This window comes from Hyperolius riggenbachi, chromosome 4, assembly GCF_040937935.1.
Source record: "Hyperolius riggenbachi isolate aHypRig1 chromosome 4, aHypRig1.pri, whole genome shotgun sequence".
Lineage (NCBI taxonomy): Eukaryota > Metazoa > Chordata > Amphibia > Anura > Hyperoliidae > Hyperolius > Hyperolius riggenbachi.
The window spans coordinates 370399597-370419722 of record NC_090649.1 but is presented as its reverse complement, the minus strand read 5'-3'; the positions used below and the strand labels follow the sequence as shown (position 1 = coordinate 370419722).

General features: G+C 42.0%; 1 protein-coding gene across 11 annotated transcripts in view; it reads left to right on the top strand.

Annotated features, from left to right (window-relative positions):
- The window catches only part of SYNE1 (spectrin repeat containing nuclear envelope protein 1), a 707535-nt gene that overhangs the window by 132305 nt on the left and 555104 nt on the right, over window positions 1-20126 (top strand). For 7 of the 11 annotated variants that reach the window (XM_068232014.1, XM_068232012.1, XM_068232011.1 and 4 more), the window contains exons 1-2: window positions 489-740; window positions 10217-10278. In XM_068232014.1, coding sequence (XP_068088115.1) covers window positions 662-740; window positions 10217-10278 — 141 coding nt within the window. In that variant the 5' untranslated portion in view covers window positions 489-661. Of the gene's footprint in view, window positions 1-487; window positions 741-10216; window positions 10279-20126 lie in introns of those variants that run through there. The other 4 variants (XM_068232018.1, XM_068232025.1, XM_068232017.1 and 1 more) reach the window with 2 other exon arrangements.

Genomic DNA, 20126 nt, shown 5'->3' with positions numbered 1-20126 from the left:
AGTATGCAGTAGATCACCTGTTGGTGGGTGCCTAAATCTCATGTACTGTAACTGCACTGTCCAGCCTCCTGCCTCCACTAGCACTCGAGATTATTCTTGGACAAAAGATTGAAAATAAAACCATGTATGACTTATGGAAGCAGGAAAGCAAATAAAGATATTCATTTACAGATATAATATAGCAACAATACATTGTGGTGTATTCATAAGGATAACACTGTCCTAATTTGTCTTGAAATGGAGAAAGAGCAAATCCATACATCTTACCTCCAGTGACAGGCTGTCCTCTCCTCTACTACAAACAGCATCATCATGCATACATGGATAAAATTGCTTGCTTCAGCGTAACAGCTTGTTTTCCTTGGGCTGTCCTGAGCACAGGATAGATTAACTAGGTTGCTGACATCAGAAGGTTCCATTGAACTGATTGGTTGTTCTCTGGGATGATGGAGTTGGATATGAGGAAGACACAATCATGGCAGGGGATGTAGCAGACATCACTGCTGCACAACAGCTGGCTGCTGGTAACCTTGCTGACAGGGAAAGCGTGCTGTGATGACCTGAGACTGTATCATATGCTGGACATTTTCAACATGCTTTTTGGGATTAATGCTTTTTTGTAAGAACGAGTTAATCAGAGCCTGGATTGCTGTGGGCTGCTATGGCTTTATACAGAGAAGTTGGTACCCGGAAGGTTACTTCAGTGAATTTGGTTACTGGATTTTTTCAGTATCTCCGGGGTAAGTGCGCACAGTCCTGTTAATTATTTAATTATTGTTAATACTAACTAAACCATCGGTAGCAAATGTGATTAGGATGCATAATTATATTGCATACCCAGAAGGGGGGATTTACAGAGAGTTGTGTAGTGTGATTTGCATATAGTTCAGTACCCAATCATTTACAATTTATGTAGCAGGTATCTTGCTCCTTTAGCAAGGTAAGGCCTTTCACTTGTGTGTTTTCTGGTCAGCTGAGGGAATTTTCTTCAAGATTTCAAGGGATTTAGTTGTGATTGCTGTTTTGGTAAATTCCTCTGCAGATTAGTTCCATTGTGGGACACATTTGGATTCCATAGAGATTTTGAAGGTTATTTGTGTGAATAGCGTTTTTGTGAATCATGTACATTTTGCTTGTATTACTTCTAAAGGAGCCCTTGCAAGCGGAGCAGTGCTTTTCAGCGCTGCTAGCTTTGGGCGCAGCCAGCGCCGCCATAGACTGTAATGGGAATCAGTCTATAGCGGCGCTCAGTGAGGAAGGTCGGCTCCGTCAGAAGACGGAGCCGAAGTTGTTTAAAAAACACAATAATTCGGCCTCCAGCAATCGCTGGAAGCCGAATTATTTCATTCCCCCACTATCCATGTCGGCCTGGAGGGGGAATAGTAATTAAAACGCCCCGGACTTGTGCAGAAGCAGGACCAGCCATTTAACAGCTGGATCCTGCGCCCAAGTCTACCAGCGCCGTATTCAAATGTACGCCTTGCAAGTCCCAGGCAGAGTCTGTGCCATGTCTTCTAGTAGTCTAGAACTTTGTTGTTCTCCTTTAAGTAGATATTAAACCGAAGAGAAGATTAAAGCAAACCCGTGATAAATATGGGATAGCTCACTTGACTTTCAGCACTTGGTTTCTGGATCCAACAGCCCCCCCACCCCCACCCCCCCCCCCCCCTTTAAAAAAAAGAACTTGCCTAAATTTTCTCTAAGTTCACCTGTTTCCTCTGACATTCTAAACATATACTTTTTAAAGTGGAACTTTAACTCAGGATTTTCTCCATCCTAATCAGTAGCTAATACCCCCTTTCCTACAGGGAATCTTTACTTTTTTTTAAATAGATCATCATGGGGTTCTGTATGACTGATATTGTGGTGAAACCCCTCCCACAGGGTGATGTCATGGTCCTGACAGTGTCCTGTCTGTGAACCTCGTTTCCTTGTGGCAAATACTGGCTTTTTCCAACTGCCAAGCAAGCAGTATCTTCCTGTATGCCTATAACTTTCAGTAATGAACATTCTGCACAGATCACCTGGCAAACCTAAAGATGTCACCACCAGTGATAAATGTCAGCATGTAAATGAGGGAGAGAGAAGATTTTACAATGGAAAAACACTGACTAAATAATCTATACATGAATATTGTAAACAATTAGCAATTGTATTCATTATGTTATTTTCACTACAGTTCCTCTTTAAGGCGATTGGCTTCCCCTAACATTGGGTATAGAGTGTGGCAGAGACATTAGATTCTGAGGGCCTTTGATGGGCAGCTACATGATTGTTATTATTGTTATTTATGTAGCTCTGACATCTTCAGCAGTGCTTTACAGAGTGCTGTACATAGAGTCTTGTTACGAACTGTCCCTCACAGCAGCTCACACTCTAATCCCTACCACAGTCATATGTCCAGTGTAGTCTAGGGCAACTTTTTTTGTAGGGGGAAGCCCATTAACTTATCTATATGTTTTTGGGATGTAGGAGGAAACCAGAGTGACCAGAGGAAACCCACACACCACAGGGAGACCATACAAACTCCACGCAGATAGTGCTGCAAGACGATAGTGCTAACCACTATGCCACTGTGCGGCCCTCATGACTCCTTTGGTGCATTCTGTAAAGGACTCTATAATTTGCTGACACTTTATAAATAGAGAAAGTAGAAATAATCATGAGGTTTAGGAAAACTTAGTATGTCATGAAAAGTAAGAGATTACTGTGTGTCGGCACAATCATTTTTTTCCAGACACGCTGCGTTGAAATCAAAGGCAAAGTCAAAGTAAGCTGAACTAAGCTCATGAGAATTCTTATTGGTTAATAAAGTTACCATCACATTAAAGCACCAAAGGAAAGCCGAAGAATCCATATTTAAACTTTATAGGGAAATTTGCATATTAATCTAGCTGTGAACACCCACTTAAAGCAAACCTTCTGCTTTAAATTATTTCACATCCAACAGCATGTATATTACTGTATACTGTATATTTCTAACCCCAGCAGAGTACTGCCTATTCATGGTAGCTTGGCACAGATTGTTATGGCAGTTTTTGGCCCCCGGTTTGGTGGACACCTTTTGGCTGCAGCAGTTTGGGAATTGGCACTTGGCTGCACTATAGCCTAGAGTTGGGGCTTAATTTGGATGCTGAGATTCAGCTACAGCAGGTGCAAAGTTAGCAGTGGGCTCTGTGAGACGGGGTTTAGTGTTAGGGTAGGTGGGGGAGGTTGATTGGTTGGTTAGGTTGTGTTGGGGGGGTTAGTGTTGGGAGTAGGTAGCGGAGGATCAGTGCATACTAATATTCTATCCTACTGCCGGCATTACCCGGCGCCAACATTCTTTATACCACAGCCACCTATATATATACCTATACCACAGCCACCAGCAGATCTACACTTCCAGTTTCAGCTCTGCTTTGTAGTCCTACAGCAGAGGGTGCATTAGCTAGCTGTGTGTTATGTTGCAGACTTGAAGCAGCATATAGTGCAGGGCTTGAAACAGCATATAGTGACCCAGACTTAAAGCTCACCTGAACTGAGAGGGATATAGAGGCTGACATACAGTATTTATTTCCTTCTAAACATTGCTCATTACCTGACTTGAAAAACAAAAAACACAGGGACACCAGGAGCCCGATATCGCGTAATAGCGTCACAGTATTTGGACAATGTAGAAAAAGTTATACTCACAAATGTGGGTTGCTTGTGATGACAACCACTATCAGTGTGTGTGGAGAAGTACCGTCTCCACTCGGCCTTGTAGGTCGCTGCTCCTGAGAAAAAACAGCGCCCTATACATAGATAGGAACGCTACCCCTACAATTAGGGTCAGGTTAATTGGCAATTCAAACAGTCGGAGGCGCCTTTTAGTTTCACAATATTATAATAATGATTCAGGTTCACAATGGTAAGAGTTTAAAGTCTTACCTGTGATTAAGACTCATAGACAGATATCTAGGTTAATAATTTATTTAGCACTTGGACAACGCATTTCGCGACCACACATTCGCTTAGTTATCGTGCTATTGTGCAGAGAGGATAATCCTGCAGCAGCCTCCGACTGTTTGAATTGCCAATTGCTCATTACCTGGGTTTCCTACTGATCCTCTGCCTCCAATACTTTTAGCCATAGACCCTGAACAAGCATCCAGGTGCACTGGATGAATTCTGACTGGATTAGCTACATGGTTGTTTCAGGTGTATTATTCAGATACTACATTAGCCAAAGAGATCATCTGGACTGCCAGGCAACTGATACTGCTTAATATGAAATAAATATAGCAGCCTCAGTTTCCCCTCTCTGTTCAGATGTGCTTTAAAGTGGTAATATACAGTAGGTGGATGTAAGTGTAAATTACACAATTATACTGGTATCCACCATGACCACCACTCTTTCTGGAGTTCATCTGTAAAGTGGACCTGAACTCTTGTATGGGACAGAAGGAAAACCTAGATAAATGCACCCTGTATGTATTTAGAGAGGTTAGCCTGTCTAATTCCCCCTCATTTGTGTCTAATCACAAGTTGTAGTTTGATCTCTCCCCTGTGTCACATGACTGCCATGGCAGAGATGGCAGATAAGCTTATTTGAAAACACAGGATGTTAACAATATGTCCACTTCCATGAATCAGGAAGTAAAACAGAGAAGATTTATTTTAGGATTTGTACCAGCTGTAACAAAGAAATGTTTTTTGTTTAAAGGTTATTATTGCTGTTGTGTATCTTTTAGAACAGAGAAGCAATTCTGAGTTCAGGTCCGCTTTAAATACAAGCTATGCCATGAAATTTACAAGTTGTTTCTTTGAATATTGTAGCTCAACATCACAAGTATGATCTGCTATTGTGCTACCCTATACAAGATCTGTTATAAAGTGTATGTAGCTAAAAATAGACTTCCTTCCCTGCTTTTTATTTTTGTTACAATACCGAATTACAGTATAGAAAAAAAGAGAGATACTTAACCAGCATCACCACATTGTGCACTGAAGCCATGGAGAAATCAATAGTCACTTCTGGGGATGGTAGGGTGAGATAAAGCTTTATACTCAAGGTTAGAAGGACACTTCCCTTTGTACTGGAACTGGGTTTGATTTATACAGGTCACTGAAGGTTATACAGTGATGTTACACATCTTAGTTTTATTGTTCCCTATTCTACACTATGGAAGAACTCAGAGAGTGTAAAAAACAAACATCTCCCATAACATTATACAACTGGAAATATCAATAGGTTAAGTCAGGACACAGAGGTCCTCATTTTAGTGGCAGCTTCTAATACTCGAGGCAGTGCAGACAAAGATCATTTTGGGAATGTCAAGCACTCTGCTCTACACCTTGCTCCAGTCTGTGGAAAGGGGGGGGGGGGGGGGGGTTGTTGAGTGACCACAATAGAGAAATTGGAGAGCTATTGTAATTAGTAGTCCATCACTAACAATGTAATCAATAGCTTCAGGAACACTTGCACTCACACTAGGTTTCATAGCAGTTTTTCCATGAAAAATCTTTATGTGCTGATAGAAATCTTATGTGTGTAAGCAGCTTTACATGGTACTTCCTACCTTAACTTCATGGCATTGTGTTATATCGCATAATACTAAGTGAACATGCATTAATGGTAAGTTTCACATGAAAAGAAAGCCATCTTTCATCTTTCTCTGTATATTTAACACACATTGGCCACAATCTACTAACACCAAGCGGTAACAGTAAAGCAAGAGTAAGAGCAAGAACCTCCTCTTTTTAAACTTGTCACATTGAAGTATGCACGCTAGATGAAACTCAGTTGAGGCTGTTGATAACAACTACTTCTAGCATGTGTACAGCTTGTCCCGGGCACCCCCTCCATATGACACCTTGGCCAGTGACCAACCTGGCGGATGGATTCGGCAGATCACTGACCAAGAGCAGTGTTCTCCCCACTCACCTGGCTCCAGCGGGATGTCACTCGTGCTGCTCTGTTGGCCCTCCGCCCCCCTGCAAAAAAAAACAGAAGACGTTGCCATGCATCTGTACAGCCTCAGCCCTGCAATGTCACACGTCTTGTACACACGTGGCCAACTGCACGATATCAACACAACAGTCACGTGAGATTTGATGGTTGGATTGGGCAAACCGCCTGTCATAAGTTGGTCCTGTAGTCGTTTGCGTGTATGCACACGTCTGATTGTTGTCCAGCAGACTAAAATCAGACAACAAACAAGCAGTTTCGTGGAGCGTTTTACATGCATTAGGTAGGGGAGGTGCACACAGGAAGAATGCAGCTCTACCGCTCTTGCTGCCACTTCTGTTAGGAAGATTACAGCCGGTGTGCAGCAGTATCCTGTGTATGATGGCCAGGGAAGTAAAGTGTGTATGACCCCTGATGACTCTTTTTCTCTCCCTCTCTCTTTGCCATGCTGTGTGTGCCTGCTGTGTATATTTCTCTGTGTACAGTTTCTTCTTCTGCATAAAGGTTTTAGAAAACTAAAGGTAACCATACATCTAGTGATTTTGATTCAATCAACAAAGCAATCGACTTTATTGGGGAATCGACTTCAGTATTGTTGATCAAAAGTCGATTAACTAGTGACCCACACACTACAGGCAATAACCTAAGTGATTCACCTTCACTAATCGCTCTGACCGATGTTGTGCCTCCATGCTCTGAATGCGAAAAATGATTCGGAGTCGATTGAGTTGAAAGGCTGATTAAGCTCAAAATCCTCCATCTTAAAGGAATACTTAAGTCTAAAAAAAAAATGAGATTTACTCACCCGGGGCATCCCTCAGCCCCCTGAAGCTGGATGGTGCCCTCGCAGCCTGGCTCCGATCCTCCTGTCCCCGCCGGCAGCTACTTCCGGGTTCGGCGACAGCTGCTGACAGGCTGGGAACGCGAGTGATTTTCTGCGTTCCCAGCCGCTATATCACCCTCTGTGCTGCTATAGCGTATATGTTATACGGCCATAAAATACATTGTAACTTATGTGTCATCATGCCATTTCTAACATTGGCCGCTGCGCTGCGGCCACTTCGCACATTGGCCGGCCAGAACCCGAAGTGGCCGGCCAGAACTAGAAGTGGCCACACTTCAGATTCTGGCCGTAACATATGCGTGAGGGTGTGTTCACAATATATAATGCAACGCATTATCGCATGTCAACTCACTACTATTACAAATCTTTAGGCCGGTTTATATCTCAGTGTCTATACACATATGCATATACAGATACTAGCTTGTGAAAACTCATTATATGTAGGTTAGATGCTATTTCTAAGGCTTTATCTTTAATCTATTTTAAAGGTTTATCATATTTTTTCAGGTTTCATTGCTAAGTCATAATCTGCTTCATACATTGTAGATGCTTTTTAAATACAACATTGTTTCATTTCTCTCTGCCTTTTTGTATAAAGGAACTCTGAGGAAACAAATCAATTATTCACTAAATAATTTCTCTTCACGGAAGGCTTATAAATATTTCATAGGGGAAATACTCCAGCATTGTAGACAGCGTCTGTGTGTAGAAGAGGCCACAGGAAGAGCTGTGTGACCAGATTTATTTTATCAGCATCTTTTTCCTGTTGGAAAGATGTGTCACTGACTTTCTGATTAATGTTAATGCTTGCTGTGTGACCTATTTACTAACTAAACTCTATGTTTAACAAACAAGTACACACGCACGCACACACACACGCACATACACACACACGCATGCACATACACACACACGCGCACACACACACACACACACACACACATATATACACACACTACACACACACGCACAAACTACACACACGCACACACACACAACGCACACACATCTCCTATTCAGCTTTCTTAGACTGAATAGTAGACAGGGGTAGTTGCGGACCATGGTTAGTGCTTGTGCCATCTATGTTTATTCCAGGCTTGCCAGACCAGTTTAAAGGACATTCTGTTTTGGGTCCAGGGATCAGGATTCTGGGGAACTGCTCAGGGAATGCTAAGAACATGCACCAAACCTTTTATCATGACGTGTTTAAAAGTCCTGATTGAAAGATTGAAATGAAGCTTTAGTTAAATGGCTATACATATGTCTAATGTTTAACTGACCAATACACTGCTTTGATACATGTAAGGGTCAGTTTAAAATTTAAACTTAAATTTTAAACTTTAAATGTTTACACTGTTCTGGGAAGTATGATCAGTGCAGATTACTGCACTGTGGTCCAGGGGTGTATGTGTGACCTTCATCTAATAAATAGTGGCTCTATCAGAACATTAGAGGGATGCAGACTCCAACAAGGCAGGCTGCCCTCCAAACCACTGTCTTGCTGGCTGCACTACCCTACTCTTTTGATCTCAAGAGTGGGGGAGGTGGCTGCATACCGGAGTTGTTGTGAATTGCAGCTTGGCCACACCTCCCACTCCCAGAATGCAGACCTTCTCTAAACAAAGAGGAAAAGGTATTATGTCAATGTACTGCTGATCAGAGATTTAACAGTATTTACACAGTTTTTTTTCCTTAAAGGACCACTGTCGTGTAGAACTGTAAAATTTAAAATACATGTGTATAAGAAGTACATTTCTCCCAGAGTAACTGTACTATAAATTACTTTGCTCCCATGTTGCTGTTGTTTATGGTAAGCAGTAAAAATCTGATGGGTTTTAAACTAGTCCATCTACCCATAGGGGATTCTCAACATTTCCTTTATTCTTTACAAAAAGCACTCCCTAGAAAGGATCTATTTGGCAGCTGGACTGAGCAACTGCCATTCAGGAAGTGCTGTTTTGAAAATAAAGAAAACCCTGAGAATACCCTATGTGGAGATGAAAACCTGTCAGATTGTTACTGCCTACTGTAATTGACAGCAACATAGCAAAATTTAAGTTTATAGTGTTTTTTTACACTGGAACAAATGTATATTTTATACATATGCATAAACATGCATTTTAAATTGTACAATTTTTCACGATAGTGGTCCTTTAAGTCAATTAACTTATCTGTATGTTTAAGTGATGTGGGAGGAAAGCAGAGTACTTGGAGGAAACCCACACAGACACAGCCAAAACATACAAACTGTCTGGAATTCGAACTGGAGCCTACAACGTTGGGGATCATAACTGTTGCTTCCTTTTATGAAAACATTTTCTTTGCATGTTCATATTCCTTCATTGTTCATCTTTAAATTACCGTAATAACTATTATTATTATTTATTGTAATGCATTTACAGTAAATAAGGCTAGGGTCATAGTGGGATGTTGCATTGTACAGTATTTCCTGTATATATAGGAATGCAACGGAAGAAAAAAGTAGTGCCACATGTTATGGCTGTGTTGCATCGCATGCAGGAAATTATGCAGTAAATGACAAGTATGCATCACTGTACCTGTTCACACACACATTTAGCGGTCATGCATTGCATGCAATGTGTTACCATACTGCAACCTGTTATAATGCAATGCTACAGCCACACTGTTAACGTCGCAAAGGTGGCGCAATGCAGTGCGATAAGCAGCATTACAAAGCGGCTGTAACAACGCACTGCAATTCACCACTGTGAACAAGGCCTAAGAGATGTAGATTACAAACAAGGAAGAGAAGACCCTTCACCATCGAGCTCACAGTGTAGAAGGCGGAGAACACTGGAAATATTAGACACATGATTAAATATAATTTTTTTTAAAGCACTAGAACTACCATAAATACCCCATTTTTCTTAATTTACTTTAATACAAATTAAGCATAATCCAAAGGGTCTGCATTGTCCATGTCTCCTTTAGAAAACGTTAGGCTTAGAGTAGAGTAGGACAAAGGTCTGTCTCCATTACATTAGTGAGGCACCAGTGCACACTGCCTCTCAGTCACATACAGCTTAACCAGTCAAGTGTGGGAATGCAGCCTCTGTGGTGTGATTTGTTTCCTTGCAGTGTGCAGGATCAGTTTTACAGAAAATAGATCCTTACATAGAAAGTGTGCAGGATCAATTTTACATCAAATAGATCCTTACATAGAAAACTAATGAAATCTCCTTTAAGAAAGATACTGAACCTCAAAAGAGCCCTAAATGAACTCTTGCAAGCTCAGAATGAAGACTACATTATCAGGGCCAGAACTTTACCTGTGTGACAGGTCTCATTGCCCTAATATATACCCGCATGCTGCAATGAATTGTAATTCATCTTCAGATAATAGAATATAATGCATACAGCTTACTGTAACTGAAAACATACTGATTTTATTCTAATGTAATGTTCTCTTCCTTCCATAGATGAGCAAGAAGCAGTTCAGAAAAGGACCTTTACAAAATGGATCAATTCCCATTTGGCTAAGGTATGCTCTAATGCTTGCCTTTTACCATACTCGATTGATCAGTTCATGCATTGCCTTGACATAAATCAAACCGTTTGTTTTCACCAGTTTTTCAATTCAATTAAATTTGAATGTTAATTATATCATTTGGAAATATAATGTTGGTTTTGGATGTTGGACAGTTTACAGTTCAGATAAGCTACTAGTGAATTCACGCACAAGCACAGGATCATTTTGATTAAGTGATTGTTGTAATTCTGTAGTGAGTTTTTTTGGTATCATATCTCAATTGTGCTTCCTATTTTAGCCTAAATAGGAAGCAGAGATGAGACATGATCATAACCAGAAAGTCACAAACGTGAAAATGCACCAGATTAAACCAATCACACACATGTCTGTAAAATGAAGTGAATCCGGCACTTTGTCAAAAACAAGACATTTCAAATATTTATGTAACTGAAAGTCTGAAAGAAAAAAGAGAGGCTTAAAGGACACTTGGACTGAAGGGAATATGGAGGCTGCCATATTTATTTGATTTTAAACAATGCTAATTACCCATCTGATCCTCTGCCGTCAATGATTTTAGCCATAGATCAGGCATACAATCGAATGTGTTTGTTTTGTTTTTCTTTTTTATAAAAAATGATTGTCAGTGGTTGATTTTTCTGAGCAAATTTTTTAATGAAAATTGAATGGTGTACACTGTAGGTTGTCAATTTCAGGATTCAGAGACCCAAACAAATTTTTCTGAATTTTCAATCATTTTTTTTTTCATAATTGGTGTGTAATACATTGGTCAAATTTTTGAAATATTACAATCAATCTGAAAAAATTCTTGTGAATTGAAAATAATTTAAAAAAATGTTAGTGTGTGTGGTTGCCTTTAGTCTTTTGCAGTTGCTTCATTGATCGCCGGTTAAAATGGCTTTCCCACAAATGCAGTCCTGCTTATTTTTTTTAATCAGCAGAATACCTGTAGTCAAAGTTCAAAACGTATTCTTTTGTTTTGGATACCCTTGAGATGGAGTTAAGCCTCATACACATGAGGCACAAATGTCTGCAGTTGCAAGCAGACAAGAGACCAAAAAAAAAAAAAAAAACAGCGACAATTTGTCGCCAGGTCCCTCTGTGAGGCAGCTGTACACACCCTGCACAGAGGGACAGAGATGCGGTGGAAGGTGTCGCCGAAAGTTTCGTCCCCCCGCCGGAAGCTCCCTTCTGGCTGTGGTTAGCTGTCGCTAGTCTGCACATACACACGCAGTATGCGTGGCGGACTAGCGACAGTTGCGGAGACAGAAGTTGCCGGTGATTGAACTTTTCAATCGCACGCCAACTGCTGTCTCCGGCAACAGTTCAGGGTGCGCGCCACATATACACGGGGCAACTGTTGCCCAAACATGCGTGTGCCACGTGTTTGTGGCGACAGTTGTGCCCCGTGTATATGGGCCTTTAGAAATACTGTCAGGTCAGTAATCCGAGAGATTTCTTTTCACCTTGTGCTTTACAAACTCTTGTCACCAAAAAAAGAAAGTGAAAGATGCAAACATAAATAAAAACACCTTTTATAGATCACTAGGGAAGGGTTTAAACGTTTTTCTTGATGTTATTGCTGTCTGGGTCTCTATTTGGGTGATTCCCTCATATCTGTCCCACAGACTGTTGAAGACAAAATATGTGAAGAAATGTTGAAATTGGTAACCACGGCAGTATTAAATAACCTAATAAGGGTTACACATTTTCCCTTGCCTGGACATCTATATTAAATCTTTTTGCAACATTAACATTCAGTTTCTGAGAGTTTAAGCTGTAGATTACCCCATAGTATACTTTCAGCATTGAAATGATGCATTCATTGAGATGATACAAATCATGTGAACTCTGTAAATATATCAAAGCCCATAAAACTAGCTATGCAACTAATTTTGTTGCATAATTAGAGCACATTATGTAAACTAAATAATATAAGTTTACATAATGTGCTCTTCCTGACCATCAGTGATTCTTAATCAGACTGTTTAGTGTTTCTCTGTTCGATATAGTTCACATGGTCTATACTCATGTTTGCAATGCTAATAAGGTCTTGTGGGAAGAATTAAGTAATCAGCAATGATCTAACTCATATAATTTAATTTAGAATGTTTCTCATCAAAAGTTAATTGTATTATTGAATAGGGAATGAAATGATGAAAATAGTTTAATATACCTAAAGTAACCCTTTCTCTCTCACACACAAAATGTACTTAAAGTGTACCCGAGGCAAATTTCGGTTACCAAAACACATACTTACCTAAGAAGTAAGCCTGTGGATCCTATAGAGGCTTCCCACACCATCCTCCGTTATCTGTTTGTTGAGCAAGGACTTTGTGGAATGAACATCGGGCCATGCTTCTCCCTTCTCCTCAGAAGCAAGCATGGCTGTACTGCTCCTGTGTGAGTACATCTGGCCCTCCGGAGTAATCCGCAGAGGTGCAGCACGGCCGTGCTTGTGTCAGAAGAGGAGCGCAGTCCCGATGTTTTGGAGAGTCCTGGGCAGCCGCGGCGGTCCATAGGACAGCGTGGAAAGCCTCTGGAGGATCCAGAGGCTTTGCTCTCCTTAGGCAAGTACTAGATTTTTCACCCATGTTCAACCTTGGGTTTGCTTGAAGTCACGTGTAAAACAAGACACATGTTTAGTTTTCCTTTACTAATATGGAGTTCTTTCCCAGACAGCCCCTAGAAACATCTCCCATAAAACACCTCTCTTTAGATTCATTTTAGTACTTGGAAGAAAATAAAATAACACTTGCACTGCCCTTTAAAATAGTTTTGAATATCCACATGACATTAATTTTCTGCCACCTCCAAAAGCCTGAAAAGATGGGGTAGTGCAGCTGCATTTTTTTCTCCAGCAAGCAACATACTGCACCTCCCATGCCATAACTTAAATGGGCTGCGTTGGTTTGAGGCAAGAGAGCTACTGCCTGCAGTCAGGCCACCATGGCTGCTAAAACACATACTCAAGCAAGGCTAGCCATGCTAATTCTGCTGGGACTTGTTTTTTAAGGAAAGTTCTCAATTTATATAAAACAATAAGCAAGCATGGCCGTACTGCTCCTGTGCAAGTACAGCTGGGCCTCCGGAGAAATCCGCACGGGTGCAGCACGGCCGTGCTTGTGCCAGCATTGGAGCACAGCCCCGATGCTTTGGAAAGTCCCGGGCAACTGTAAAGGTCTACAGAACAGTGTGGGAATCCTCTGGAGGATCCAGAGGCTTCCCTCTCATTAGGCAAGTACTAGATATTTCACCTGAGGTTCACCTTAGCTTTGCTTTAACCACTTCAGCCTACAGTGTCGAAAATCGTATGCATCCGAGCAAAGTTCACCTCCCATTCATTCGCCAATAACTTTATCGCTACGCTACTTATCACAATTAATTTATCTATATCTTGTTTTTTCTGCCACTAATTAAGCTTTCTTTGGGTAGTACATTTTGCTAAGAATTATTTTTCTCTAATCCATTTTAACAGGAAGATTAAGAAAGAAATGGAAAAAATTAATTATTTCTCAAATTTTGGCCATTATAGTTTAAAATTAATACATGCTACTGTAATTAAAACTCATGTATTTTATTTGCCCATTTGTCCCAGTTATTACACCTTTTAAATTATGTCCCTATCACAATGTATGGCGCAGATATTTTATTTAGAAATGAAGGTGCATTTTTTCAGTTTGCGTCCATCACTATTTACAAGCTTATAATTTTAAAAAATATAATATGATACTCTCTTGACATTTATATTTAAAAAGTTCAGACCCTTAGGTAACTATTTATGTTGTTGTTGTTTTTTTATTGTATTTTTATTTTTTATTTTTATTTTATTAAAAAATGTATTTGGGTAATTTTTGGTGTGGGAGGGAAACTTTTAAATGTAAAGTAATGTAATGTAAAAAATGTATGTGGGTGTAGTTTACTATTTGGCCACAATATGGCCACAGTCAAAAAAGTCCTGGAGCGTACGATCATGCTACCAGGAAGTACAAGGAGGCTGTGATTATTATTTTTTTTTTTTTGCAGAAATACCGCGCTCTCTGATTAGAAAGTGTCGTTTTTTCTGCAGGAGACTTAGATCGGTGAATAGGAATTATATTCCCATTCACTGATGGGGGAAAGGCAGGCAGCGGGAGCGCGCGTGGATATATCCATCTAGATAGACTTAAAGAGACACTGAAGCGAAAAAAAATATATGATATAATGAATTGGTTGTGTACTATGAATAATTACTAGAAGATTAGCAGCAAAGAAAATATTCTCATATTTTTATTTTCAGGTATACAGTGTTTTTTCTAACATTGCATTATTCTATAATATGTGCAGATTACACAACACTCAGCATTCAAAATGATTCTTTCAGAGCAGTCTGTGAAGTAATGACCTCTCCTCTAGCAGAGAAAAAGTAAACAGTTCAATTACAGTTCAGATAATAAAAGTCAGATAACAGCCCTCTCCACGACTAACTTAGTCGGAGAGCTTAATGGCTTGTTTGCATAGAGATAACAACTGGAGTTTCTCAACTCTTCCTGTACTGGAAACAATTAGACTGATGTATCTGATCTTAATGTTTTATTTCTTAGCTGTACTACACATACAAATCATAATATCATAATTTTTTTTTCGCTTCAGTGTCTCTTTAACCACTTGCCGACCGCCTACTTCATATTGGCGGCGGCAAAGTGGCAGCCCCAGGACCACGTAACGCAGATTGGCGTCAGGTCCTGGGGCACTCTCTGGCCGGGGATCGCGCGCTGGGATGCGCGCGCATCCGCCGGCAATAGGCTCCGCCCCCCCGCGACGTCAATCGGAAGCGCCGGCGGGTTGTTAACCCGACGATCGCCGGATAGGAAGCGTATAATACGCTTTGTAATGTTTACAAAGTGTATTATACAGGCTGCCTCCTGCCCTGGTGGTCCCAGTGTCCGAGGGACCACCAGGGCAGGCTGCAGCCACCCTAGTCTGCACCCAAACACACTGATCTGCCCCCCCCTGCCCCCTGATCGCCCACAGTACCCCTCAGACCCCCCCCTGCCCACCCCCCAGACCACCGTTTGCACACAATCACCCCCCTAATCACCCATCAATCACTCCCTGTCACTATCTGTCAACGCTATTTTTTTTTTTAGTCCCTAAACTGCCCCCTGCTCCCTCCTGATCACCCCCCCACCCCTCAGATTCTTCCCAGACCCCCCCCAGACCCTCCCCCCCCCTGTGTACTGTATGCATCTATCCCCCCTGATCACCTGTCAATCACCTGTCAATCACCTGTCAATCACCCGTCAATCACCTCCTGTCACTGCCACCCATCAATCAGCCCCTAACCTGCCCCTTGCGGGCAATCTGATCACCCACCCACACCAATAGATCGCCCGCAGATCCGACATCAGATCACCTCCCAAATCCATTGTTTACATCTATTCTCTCCTCTAAACACCCACTAATTACCCATCAATCACCCCCTATCACCACCTGTCACTTTTACCCATCAGATTAGACCCTTGCGGGCACCCAATCACCCGCCCACACGCTCAGATTGCCCTCAAACCCCCCCTTATCGATTCGCCAGTGCATTATTTACATCCGTTCTTCCCTGTAATAACCCACTGATCACCTGTCAATCACCCCCTGTCACTGCCACCCATCAATCACCCCCTGTCACTGCCACCCATCAATCAGCCCCTAACCTGCCCCTTGCGGGCAATCTGATCACCCACCCACACCAATAGATCGCCCGCAGATCCGACATCAGATCACCTCCCAAATCCATTGTTTACATCTATTCTCTCCTCTAAACACCCACTAATGACCCATCAATCACCCATCAATCACCCCCTATCACCACCTGTCACTGTTACCCATCAGATTAGACCCTTGTGGGCACCCAATCACCCGCCCACACGCTCAGATTGCCCTCAAACCCCCCCTTATCGATTCGCCAGTGCATTATTTACATCCGTTCTTCCCTGTAATAACCCACTGATCACCTGTCAATCACCCCCTGTCACTGCCACCCATCAATCACCCCCTGTCACTGCCACCCATCAATCAGCCCCTAACCTGCCCCTTGCGGGAAATCTGATCACCCACCCACACCAATAGATCGCCCGCAGATCCGACATCAGATCACCTCCCAAATCCATTGTTTACATCTATTCTCTCCTCTAAACACCCACTAATTACCCATCAATCACCCATCAATCACCCCCTATCACCACCTGTCACTGTTACCCATCAGATTAGACCCTTGCGGGCACCCAATCACCCGCCCACACGCTCAGATTGCCCTCAGACCCCCACCTTATCAATTCGCCAGTGCAATATTTACATCTGTTATTCCCTGTAATAACCCACTGATCACCTGTCAATCACCTGTCAATCACCCCCTGTCATTGCCACCCATCAATCACCCCCTGTCACTGCCACCCATCAATCAGCCCCTAACCTGCCCCTTGCGGGCAATCTGATCACCCACCCACACCAATAGATCGCTCGCAGATCCGACATCAGATCACCTCCCAAGTGCAGTGTTTACATCTCTTCTCTCCTCAAAACACCCACTAATTACCCATCAATCACCCCCTATCACCACCTGTCACTGTTACCCATCAGATTAGACCCTAATCTGCCCCTTGCGGGCACCCAATCACCCGCCCACACGCTCAGATTGCCCTCAGACCCCCGCTTTATCAATTCGCCAGTGCAATATTTACATCTGTTATTCCCTGTAATAACCCACTGATCACCTGTCAATCACCCATCAATCACCCCCTGTCACTGCCACCCATCAATCACCCCCTGTCACTGCCACCCATCAATCAGCCCCTAACCTGCCCCTTGCGGGCAATCTGATCACCCACCCACACCAATAGATCGCCCGCAGATCCGACATCAGATCACCTCCCATGTGCAGTGTTTACATCTCTTCTCTCCTCTAAACACCCACTAATTACCCATCAATCACCCCCTATCACCACCTGTCACTGTTACCCATCAGATTAGACCCTAATCTGCCCCTTGCGGGCACCCAATCACCCGCCCACACCTCAGAACGCCCTCAGACCCCAGCCCTGATCACCTCGCTAGTGCATTGCTTGCATCTATTTCCCACCTCTAATCACACCTTGAGACACCCATAAATCACCTCCTGTCACCCCCTAGCACACCTACCCATCAGATCAGGCCCTAATTTGCCCCGTGTGGGCTCCTGATCACTCGGCCAAACCCTCAGATCCCCCTCAGACCCCCTTCCGATCACCTCCCCAGTGCATTGATTGCATCTATTTTCCCCTCTAACCGCCCCCTGAGACACCCATCAATCACCTCCTGTCACCCCCCCTAGCACTCCTATCCATCAGATCAGGCCCAATACATCCTGTCATCTAAGAGGCCACCCTGCTTATGACCGTTTCCACAAAATTTGCCCCCTCATAGACCACCTGTCATCAAAATTTGCAGATGCTTATACCCCTGAACAGTCATTTTGAGAAATTTGGTTTCCAGACTACTCACAGTTTTGGGCCCGTAAAATGCCAGGGCAGTATAGGAACCCCACAAGTAACCCCATTTTAGAAAGAAGACACCCCAAGGTATTCTGTTAGGTGTATGATGAGTTCATAGAAGATTTTATTTTTTGTCAAAAGTTAGCGGAAATTGGATTTTTATTGTTTTTTTCACAAAGTGTCATTTTTCACTAACTTGTGACAAAAAATAAAATCTTCTATGAACTCACCATACCCCTAACGGAATACCTTGGGGTGTCTTCTTTCTAAAATGGGGTCACTTGTGGGGTTCCTATACTGCCCTGGCATTTTAGGGGCCCTAAACCGTGAGGAGTAGTCTAGAATCCAAATGCCTCAAAATGACCTGTGAATAGGACGTTAGGCCCCTTAGCGCACCTAGGTTGCAAAAAAGTGCCACACATGTGGTATCGCCGTACTCAGAAGAAGTAGTATAATGTGTTTTGGGGTGTATTTTTATACATACCCATGCTGGGTGGGAGAAATCTCTCTGTAATTGGACAATTGTGTGTAAAAAAAAATCAAATAATTGTCATTTACAGAGATATTTCTCCCACCTAGCATCTGTATGTGTAAAAATACACCCCAAAACACATTATACTACTTCTCCTGAGTACGGCGGTACCACATGTGTGGCACTTTTTTGCACCCTAAGTGCGCTAAGGGGCCCAAAGTCCAATGAGTACCTTTAGGATTTCACAGGTCATTTTGCGACATTTGGTTTCAAGACTACTCCTCACGGTTTAGGGCCCCTAATATGCCAGGGCAGTATAGGAACCCCACAAATGACCCCATTTTAGAAAGAAGACACCCCAAGGTATTCCGTTAGGAGTATGGTGAGTTCATAGAAGATTTTATTTTTGTCACAAGTTAGCGGAAAATGACACTTTGTGAAAAAAAACAATTAAAATCAATTTCCGCTAACTTGTGACAAAAAAAAAAAATCTTCTATGAACTCACCATACTCCTAATGGAATACCTTGGGGTGTCTTCTTTCTAAAATGGGGTAATTTGTGGGATTCCTATACTGTCCTGGCATTTTAGGGGCCCTAAACCGTGAGGAGCAGTCTTGAAACGAAATTTCTCAAAATGACCTGTGAAATCCTAAAGGTACTCATTGGACTTTGGGCCCCTTAGCGCAGTTAGGGTGCAAAAAAGTGCCACACGTGGTATCGCCGTACTCAGGAGAAGTAGTATAATGTGTTTTGGGGTGTATTTTTCCACATACCTATGCTGAGTGGGAGAAATATCTCTATAAATTGACAATTGTGTGTAAAAAAAATAAAAAAATTGTCATTTACGGAGATATTTCTCCCACCCAGCATAGGTATGTGTAAAAATACACCCCAAAACACATTATACTACTTCTCCTGAGTACGGCAATACCACATGTGTGGCACTTTTTTGCAGCCTAACTGCGCTAAGGGGCCAAAAGTCCAATGAGCATCTTTAGGCTTTACAGGGGTGCTTACAATTAGGCACCCCCCAAAATGCCAGGACAGTGAACACACCCCACAAATGACCCCATTTTGGAAAGTAGACACTTCAAGGTATTCAGAGAGGAGCATAGTGAGTCCGTGGCAGATTTCATTTTTTTTTGTCGCAAGTTAGAAGAAATGGAAACTTTTTTTTTTTTTTTTTCTGTCACAAAGTGTCATTTTCCGCTAACTTGTGACAAAAAATAAAATCTTCAATGAACTCACCATGCCTCTCACTGAATACTTTGGGATGTCTTCTTTCCAAAATGGGGTCATTTGGGGGGTATTTGTACTATCCTGGAATTTTAGCCCCTCATGAAACCTGACAGGTGCGCAGAAAAGTCAGAGATGCTTGAAAATGGGAAAATTCACTTTTTGCACCATAGTTTGTAAACGCTATAACTTTTACCCAATCCAATAAATATACACTGAATGTTTTTTTTTTTTTTTTTTATCAAAGACATGTAGCAGAATAACTTTTGCGCTCAAATGTATAGGAAGTTTTACTTTATTTGAAAAATGTCAGCACAGAAAGTTAAAAAAGTCATTTTTTTGACAAAATTCATGTCTTTTTTGATGAATATAATAAAAAGTAAAACTCGCAGCAGCAATCAAATAGCACCAAAAGAAAGCTGTATTAGTGACAAGAAAAGGAGGTAAAATTAATTTAGGTGGTAGGTTGTATGACTGAGCAATAAACCGTGAAAGCTGCAGTGGTCCGAATGGAAAAAAAGGCTCTGGTCCTTAAGGGGTTTTATGACTGCAGTCCTTAAGTGGTTAAGTGGTTAAAGGATACGTCCAGGCAACAAAAAAAACCTAAAATCTACTTACCTGGGTCTTCCTC